General features: G+C 38.0%; 1 protein-coding gene across 4 annotated transcripts in view; it reads left to right on the top strand.

Annotated features, from left to right (window-relative positions):
- The first annotated feature begins 3,277 nt into the window (after window positions 1-3,277).
- Window positions 3,278-9,468, top strand: part of LOC124788284 (origin recognition complex subunit 2) — a 107,470-nt gene continuing 101,279 nt past the window's right edge. The window contains exons 1-2 of one of the 4 annotated variants that reach the window (XM_047255513.1): window positions 3,278-3,570; window positions 3,656-3,850. In XM_047255513.1, the coding sequence (XP_047111469.1) occupies window positions 3,468-3,570; window positions 3,656-3,850 (298 nt within the window). In that variant the 5' untranslated portion in view covers window positions 3,278-3,467. Of the gene's footprint in view, window positions 3,571-3,655; window positions 3,851-4,051; window positions 4,563-4,672; window positions 5,039-5,158; window positions 5,235-9,468 lie in introns of those variants that run through there. The other 3 variants (XM_047255516.1, XM_047255515.1, XM_047255514.1) reach the window with 3 other exon arrangements.

Here is a 9,468-nt window from a genome sequence, read left to right as displayed (position 1 = left end):
CCCCACTGAAATTGATTTAGTGGTGAAGACGTACCGAAAGAAAGGCTTCTTATATGTATAGTGCTGGGACAGTTAATATTCTGAGATCTTTAAATTTATTTCTATGGGCATTTGTAGGAGATACATTTAATGGCTTTCTTTTGAACCTTTAAAAATTTTTTATGCACATCTGCAGCTCCACTGGAAATCATACTGCAGTAAATTAGTTGTGGTTATATGAGACTAAAGTACATTTTTTGTTTACTATACTAGTAATTTTCCTCAGAAGAGATATGTAAGAGCTTATGTTTTAGCAAATCTTGCCTATGTGATTTTCCTAGTCATGTAACCATTCAGTGCCATACCCAGGACATTATAACTGTATGCCTGCTGTAGGGCTGAGTTTCGAAGACTAAGTCTAAAGCTGTCAATATGTATATTGTTTTGCTTCCATTTATTACAAAAAATGCTTTTTGAAGTTCATCAACTGTGACACAGCAAGTAATGATAGCAGAGTCATCAGCATATATTAATGACTTTGTCTTATTCAACAGTATTTACATCATATATACACTACTGGCCATTAAAATTGCTACACCAAGAAGAAATGCAGATGATAAACGGGTATTCATTGGACAAATATATTATACTAGAACTGGCATGTGATTACATTTTCACACAATTTGGGTGCATAGATCCTGAGAAATCCGTACCCAGAACAACCATCTCTGGCCGTAATAACGGCCTTGGTACACCTGGGCATTGAGTCAAACAGAGCTTGGATGCCACCATCGACCAGATGTTTTCAGTTGGTGAGCGATCTGGAGATTTTGCTGGCCAGGGCAGCAGTCGAACATCCTCTGTGTCCAGAAAGGCCCGCACAGGACCTGCGACATCGGTCGTGCATTATCCTGCTGAAATGTAGGGTTTCACAGGGATCGAATGAAGGGTAGAGCCACGGGTCGTAACACATCTGAATGTAACGTCCACCTTTCAAAGTGCAGTCACCCTGAAAGTGTTGCATCAGGGAAAGTTTGGGAACCCCTGCTATATACTGACGACTGGGTTTGAAAAATTGGTATCATTCTTTCTTAGAGTTGTAATTCCATGCCCTATACTCGATTAGCCTTTCCTATCTGTATTTTTGTAAATCCAGAGTCTTTGGATATTCTCAAAAATTTAATAGAGTTACTGAAGTACCTAGATTTTGAATCCTTCAGTAATCTGTTGTAGCTTTTGTCATAACACTCTATAACTCCTTGTTGATTCGAATTTTATTTTTTAGATATGCAGGGTGTTACAAAAAGGTACGGCCAATCTTTCAGGAAACATTCCTCACACACAAATAAAGAGAAGATGTTATGTGGACATGTGTCCGGAAACACTTAATTTCGATGTTAGAGCTCATTTTAGTTTCGTCAGTATGTACTGTACTTCCAAGATTCACCACCATGATTTCATACAGGATACTCTACCTGTGCTGCTAGAACATGTGCCTTTACAACTATGACACAACATGTGGTTCATGCACGATGGAGCTCCTGCACATTTCAGTCGAAGTGTTCGTACGCTTCTCAACAACAGATTCGGTGACCAATGGATTGGTAGAGGCAGACCAATTCCGTGGTCTCCACGCTCTCCTGACCTCAACCCTCTTGACTTTCATTTATGGGGGCATTTGAAAGCTCTTGTCTACGCAACCCCGGTACCAAATGTAGAGACTCTTCGTGCTCGTATTGTGGACGGCTGTGATACAATACGCCATTCTCCAGGGCTGCATCAGTGCATCAGGGATTCCATGTGACGGAGGGTGGATGCATGTATCCTCGCTAACGGAGGACATTTTGAACATTTCCTGTAACAAAGTGTTTGAAGTCACGTTGGTACGCTCTGTTGCTGTTTGTTTCCATTCCATGATTAATGTGATTTGAAGAGAAGTATTAAAATGGGCCCTAACATGGAAAGTAAACGTTTCTGGACACATGTTTACATAACATATTTTCTTTCTTTGTGTGTGAGGAATGTTTCCTGGAAGTTTGGCCGCACCTTTTTGTAACACCCTGTATACCAGTTTCAGTTCATATCTGGCGCTTCTAATTTCAGGAGTAATCCAATATTACCTTCTTTTTTAGTTATTTAAGTTTTGAAATCATATCTCCTTGACAAATCCTTGTATACCACAGATTAATTCTTGAATACGAATAAATATATATATAGGTATAATATACGCGTTTTATGCCATTTAAGGGAATGGGATAGGCGATAAAAATTTAAGCTTAAAGAAAAAAAGACCTTGATTCATGTATGCATTTCTTATGCACTTGACACTGTCCAAATTATAACGTTTACCGTGAGGTTGATCAATGGAACAGCCAACTAACTAACTAACTTCCCACAAGTGAGAAGTGAAACAAGAAGTTGAAACATCCAACCAGTTTTCTGTCTCAGGAATTTTATTTAGCAAATTCCTATTTGATTTATTCTTCAATCTTACTTCCATGAAAATACAGTCACTATGTCCTATGTGGCCAGTCATTTCTGTTAGCAGTCTATAGTGGTCTGATATTGCAGTCTTTATAACTTGCTTGTACCTTTACGTTCTGCGAAACGTTTGTAATAGCATAGTCTGTCAGTCAATCGGAAGTAAGATTGTATACTTCTGGTTTAAATTTCAATGCTGGTTAGAACACTCTACTGCCAAGTATATGTTAATATTAACGTCTCCTTTCACCATAAATGGACTGAGTAGTTTCATTCAAATAAATTTGTGATTGAAATCGTGTTTAGTGGGAAGGGGAGTCCAGCTGGAACACAACATAATATCCGCCCGTTTGATCGACTGTTGCGCAAGCACTGCCTCGCCCGACCCTCTCCTGCCCTGTGAAGCCTGTGTCATCTGGAAAACCATTGCTGCTTGTGCCTGCAGAAAACATAGCACAGTGACACGTGTAGTCCAAGAAACAGCTGTGACTGGGTCCGTATTACTCAACCAAACGTCAATTACGTGTTATTTTAATCGAAGTACATATGGGTGTGAGAACTCTATTGGTTAGTTATTACAATTTTTCTAGTCTATCTACGTACAGCGATTGCTATAATCAGTCGATGATTATGTTTTTTTACATGTGGCAATATCTCATTTTCTTTTCAGTTTCCCTTTATGCATGATCCAGTGACCTCAGCACTTGTAGAGATCACTAGCGTAATCGGTTGTATCAATGATCTCTGCGTCTTGTGGAATCGTCTACATCTTTGATAGTATTTGTCTCACTGTGCGTCATTGTTTTGTTTCGCGCGGGAAATTGATGTGGATTGTGGGGAATGTGTACATAATGCGTGATATTGGAAGAAGTATTTGGGATTCTCACTTTACTAATGGGCATTTTCATATTGACATTAAAGCGACCCCCTGAAAACTCCTCAGTGCAGTAATTTAATAGCTATAAACTAATAGAAACAAGATAATTACTGAAATTTTAATTTGAAGTATGGAAAAACTGAAGAAGCGTGTAATAGAAATACAAAGTATATCAGATGACGATGTTGAGACAATTATTAAACCACTGTCTGTAGTCATAGAAGACACTAAAGGTGATATTAATAGGGACACCACTGAATGTACTATTGCTGATACTCGTCATTGTGAGACATTGTAGCTTTCATGATTTTTTTTTAGGGGCGAGGATAACACGAAGTAGGAACAACAAGGTAATACCATCACAGATACAGAAAACACCTTCGCGGAGACAGTCATCTCGTATATCAAGAGTCGCACCAATAGTAGAAGAAGATGAAGATGATGACGAGGAAGATACGTTCGTTGATAACGCCAGAATTGCTGCTTCTGTCGTGTCCGATACGCCGAAGGGAGGTGAATAAAACATAGACAAATGACTGTTATTGTATTAATCTGTCAGCGCTTTTGAACATTCCTATGTTTGTACACTTCTGACAGTATCAGCGTGGGCGATCTGTAGTATCGTGAACACTGAATAAATTTTCAGCCGCCAAGATCGCCGAATCATTTATTCATATAGGTGACCTGTTGGGCAATTCTCTGACGAAGCCTTCTGAGACAACAGAGAATTGCCGAAACCGGTCATCTATATGAGTAAATGATTTTAGCGATCGTGGTAGTTGCAAATTTATTTTGTGTTCACATTCCCATGTTTACACTGCTGCAAGCTTGCTTATTAAGTTTTCTAACCAAACCCTCTCGTAAATAATACAGAATAATAAGTGGATATTAAAGAAGGTCTCAAAACAACTCATTAGCTCCAAATTAAGATTTGTTCTTCCAATGTGGCTACGATCATCGAAAGCTGGACGAAAAGTTATTCGTTTAGCGTACAATATTGCGGAACAAAGTATTAGTCTATAGATATAAGACAGTGGTACTAACGAAAAGTAGATTAAACATCTGAATCTGTCAGTTTAACATAGAGGACAAGCAAATCTAAATGTCAGTATGGTTAAGCACTAAAATTGCTCCAGGTAGATGAAATGAGCCCAGACTAACAAGTGGCGATAGCTTTTGATACAGTGGGCAGTGCTATCTCGCAGAGTTTATGTTCTGCAACAAAGTGAGTACTGAAATGATTAGTGGTTTGCTTTTTTTATAGTTTCTGTATGTATGCTTTGAGAAAAACAACCACTTTGAAAAAAGCCACTGCTTCTCCTGTACTACTCAGCTGGATGTTTTCATCTCACATTGGTATTTCCAAGAAAGCAGTTGTGTAACTTTACAAAGATCACTATCAGCTGACTATATACTGGCAAAGTAAAGATCCGTCTGATATTGGGATTAAGTGGAATCTGCAGTCTTTAGTCCAAGTAGTCTGATAAATTGTGCAGGAAGAGTGGCTAGGCAGGTATTCTTTTACTGTTTGGGGCTTTCCTGTTTCATGCCTGTTTGTCACTGGAAACCTTTTCTAGATTTTTGCAGCAAAATATAAAACCCACAGTGTGGACCATATTTTCTTGTCATGTGCTTCCATGGAATAAATACTTTTTTTCACTTTTGGCACCATGTCCCAGAAGATTATAGCATATGAGAGAGGTGAGTCAAAGGATACTAGCAGTCCTGTCTGCAGACTGACGTGGCAAAAGATATTTATGAGTGCAAAGTGTGCAGAACTGATCTTTGATGATGATGTGTGTGTGTTGCTGTCAGCTCAGTTTTTCATCCATCTGAATGCCCAGGAACTTCACATATGGAGGCTCACCTAGTGTGTGCCCATTGATCACTGCTTCTGGTACTTGTAAATTATTTTTATTTGTTTGTAATTGCATAATGCAATCTTTTTTTATTTTTTGTAAGATTAATGGTTAAAATGTTAGCTGTGAACTAGTTGCAAGTCTGTTACATTAATTGTGTGTGTGTGTGTGTGTGTGTGTGTGTGTGTGTGTGTGTGTGTGTGTGTGTGTGTGTGTGTGTGGTTAAGGTAAGACTCCATCCATGCAAGAGAAAGGCCCTTCATGCTACATCATTTCAGTCTTCTTAGCAACATTTTTTGGTCCACTCAATGAAAGGTCTTGGCAAGATCACATAAAATGCCAAAAAGGTAATTTTCATTGCTTAGTTCTACTAATGCAAAGTTGTTGAGGTCATATATTGCTTCCTCTGCATAGAAGTCCTTATAGAAGCATGATTGAGCTGCTGTTAAAAGCTTATAGCTTTCAACCCTGTCTCACTTTTTTCTTACTGACTTCCTTTTATTTTTGTTAACTTTTACATCTGCAGTCTGATTGCTGTACAGATTTTAAATAGCATTTGCACTGTGTATTTTATTCCTTTTAAGTCACTTGGTTAAAAGTTTCTTAAATATGCAAATGCCTCAATACTGAAAGTTATGATTCCACTCATCTGCTTTGACCTGTGACATGATCAAATTGGCAGATACACCTGTTCACCTGTTTCAACCGTATACAATATGGCAATCATAACACCATGAATACACCTGCAAACAAACGTAACATGTGAAATATTTAATGCCAGTAACAAAATTAAACTAACGGTAGGCCTACAGCTGTGGAAAGTAGGTGGAATTGAGTGGGGTCAAACTAAATATACAACAGTAAGAATAATGATACCATTCCAAACCAGATGTCAAGCCAAAGATATTCATGAAGAGGCAAAGTTAGTTCTCTTTGCTGATGATACAAGTATAGTAATCACACCTGACAAACAAGAATTAACTGATGAAATTGTCAATAATGTCTTTCAGAAAATTACTAAGTGGTTCCTTGTAAATGGACTCTCACTGAATTTTGATAAGACACAGTACATACAGTTCTGTACAGTAAATGGTATGACGCCATTAATAAATATAGACCTTAATCAGAAGCATATAGCTAATGTAGAATATTCAAAATTTATAGGTGTGTCCATCGATGAGAGATTAAATTGGAAGAAACACATTGATGATCTGCTGAAACATCTGAGTTCAGCTACTTATGCAGTAAGGGTCATTGCAAATTTTGGTGATAAACATCTTAGTAAATTAGCTTACTACACCTATTTTCACTCGTTGCTTGCATATGGCATCGTATTTTGGGATAATTCATCACTGACGAATAAAGTATTTATTGCACAAAAGCATGTAATCAGAATAATAGCTGGAGTCCACCCAAGATCATCCTGCAGACATTTATTTAAGGATCTAGGGATATTCACAGTAGCTTCTCAGTATATATACTCTCTTATGAACATGTATCACCACGAATGTCAATATACACAAACAACTGTAAACATAAACAAACATACTATGCGTATTATTCGCATAGACCGTGTTGACACTCGGCACAGTTGCTTATGAGAGCAACCGTAAATGGGAAATGCCTTTATGATCTCTCCCGTCAGCCAACTTGATTTGTGTGGATAATACTATAATAAAAAAATAATAACAAAAATAAAACCAAACCCACTGTCACCTAAATCTAGGCTGGCCAACCCCCCCTCTCTACATGCAGAACCTAAAATACAAAACAAAATCACCCTTAAGCAGTCAAAATAACTGTAGGAACTTGATTGTTTACACCACATAGGCCAAATGAGACAACCAATGATTGCTCTTAAATTTCTGTAAAATATCCTGTATTGACTAATAAAGAAAAACACTATGAAATTTCCAGCCATAACAAACACACAGAACTAATAATACAAACACAAGCAAGAATCTGTCACCCACAATATGCAAAATCAAAGTAACTCACTGATAAAACGGCGTAAACTCATCCGGTGACAACCTCACACACGCAGCTAAAAATGTCAAATGACTCGCTAAGATATCTAACAACAACTTCAATACATAAACATCCAACGCAAGAGTGTACCACCAAATTGTACAACATGCCATCTACGATCATGACGTGACTCAAAAACTGTTTTGGCTGATGTCACACAACACAATTACCTCATGGGCTAAAGCAAACCGGTGTAACTGCAACTTTCGGTTGGTCCACCAATGCTATAACCATCCTTCTGCTTATTTATTTATTTTTGTTTGAGGCATTACCTGCGTTCCAAATATTTACTTCAATTGACTGTTCATTCTGGTGGGGAATGCAGAAGTTGTGTATCAGTCTCCTTTGTAGACTAACGGCATTTTTTCAGTATTCTGTTAATGAACTGAAGTCTGCCACCCACCTTACCTATTACTGAGCTTATGTGATCATTTCATTTCACATCCATATAAATTCTCACACTCAGATATTTGTATAAGACAAGAAATTTTAATTGCGAAGCTTTGCTATTGTTGTCATATGATTCTGTGATTTTTTATGAAGTGCATAATTTTACATTTCCCTATATTTATAGTGAGTTTCCAGTATGTGTACCAGTTTGAAATCTTATCAAGATCTGAGTGAACGTTTCTGCAGCTCTTTTTCAGACAGTACTACATTGTAGATAACTGCATCAACTGCTACAAATATTGCATGCTAGGTCATTAAAATGCAACATGGACAGTAATGGTCCCAACAAACACCCAACGGGTAAACCTGAAGTTTCTTCTGCTTTTGTTGCTGACACTCCATCCACGATAACATGCTACATTCTGCCTACGAAGAATTTTGTTTTGAAGAGCCAGGGACTGCTAGTTGTGAGCCTTGTGTCAGTCAGACTCCTGCTGCTGTCTGGTACACACTTATAGAGCAACAAGTCATGTATTCAGTTGCTTCAATGTTTTCTTAGTAGAATATTTCTTAAATTTTATGCATGCTTTTTTTCCTATTTAAAACGTGTAATCTCATGGTTTCTAACTGTAATGTGTTGCCAGGCAGTCTGTAGCATAATTTTCATTTCTGCTGAACAGCCAGCATCAAGGCTTATAAGGTGTAGTAATAAGCATTACTGGTGTAGTGAAACAATTGAAAGAGTTACAAGCAAATAAGTTGCCAGGTCGTGATGTAATCCCAATTTGGTTTTACAAAGAGGACTCTTCCACATTGGCATCTTACTATGCTTGCGTTTACCATGAATCTCTTGCCCAGTGCAAAGTCTATGGTGATTGGGAAAAGGTGCAAGCAACTCCTGTATGTAAGAAGAGTAAAACAATAGGCACACAAAGTTACAGATAGATGTCTTTAACATTGATTTGCTGCAAATTCCTTTAACATACTTCCAGTTTACATGTGATAAATTTCCTTAAAAGGGAAAAGCTTCTGTTCACAAATCAGCACAGTTTTTGAAAGCATCGCTCATGTGAAACGCAGCTTGCATTTTTCTCACATGATATCCTGCGAAGCGTGGATGAAGACTGCTAGGCAGATTCCATATTCCTAAATTTCCGTAAAGTATTTGACATGATACTGCACTGCCGACTGTTAATGATTATATAAGCATATAGAATAGGTTCACAGATATGAGAGTGGTTTGAATACTTCCTAAGTAACAGAGCACAGTATGTTTTCCTTGATGTTTGGAGTGTTCATCAGAGACAAGGGTATCGTCAATAACTCCCCAGGATGTGTAATAGGGGCATGGTTGTTATCTATACACATAAATGATCTGCTGGATAGGGTAAGCAGCAGTCTGTGGTTGTATGTCAATGATGCTGTGATGTACGGATAGGTGTCGTCGTTGGAGTGACGGTAAGAGGGTACAAAGTGACTGAGACAAAATTTCTAGTTGGTGTGATGAATGGAGCTAGCTCTAAATGTAGAAAAATGTAAGTTAATGCAGACGGAAAAAAAATGAAGTTTGAGTACTGCATTAATAGTATGCTGCTTGACATAGTCATGTTGATTGAATACCAAGGCATATCATTGCAAAGCAATATGAAACGGAACAAGAATGTGAGGCCCTGTTCAGTAATGTTCGAGTGTTTGTGATCAGCACCAGGTCAGATTAAGGAAGACACTGAAATGATTAAGAGGCAGGCTACTATATTTGTTGCTGGTAGCTTTGAAAAACATGCGAGTGTTACGGAGGTGCTTTGGGAACGTGAATGGGAATCCATGGAGAGAAGGCATATTCTTTCTGAGGAA

The sequence above is a fragment of the Schistocerca piceifrons genome, chromosome 3 (genome assembly GCF_021461385.2).
Source record: "Schistocerca piceifrons isolate TAMUIC-IGC-003096 chromosome 3, iqSchPice1.1, whole genome shotgun sequence".
NCBI lineage: Eukaryota > Metazoa > Arthropoda > Insecta > Orthoptera > Acrididae > Schistocerca > Schistocerca piceifrons.
Note: the sequence above shows the minus strand (reverse complement) of the source record. Positions and strands in the feature narration are given on the sequence as shown.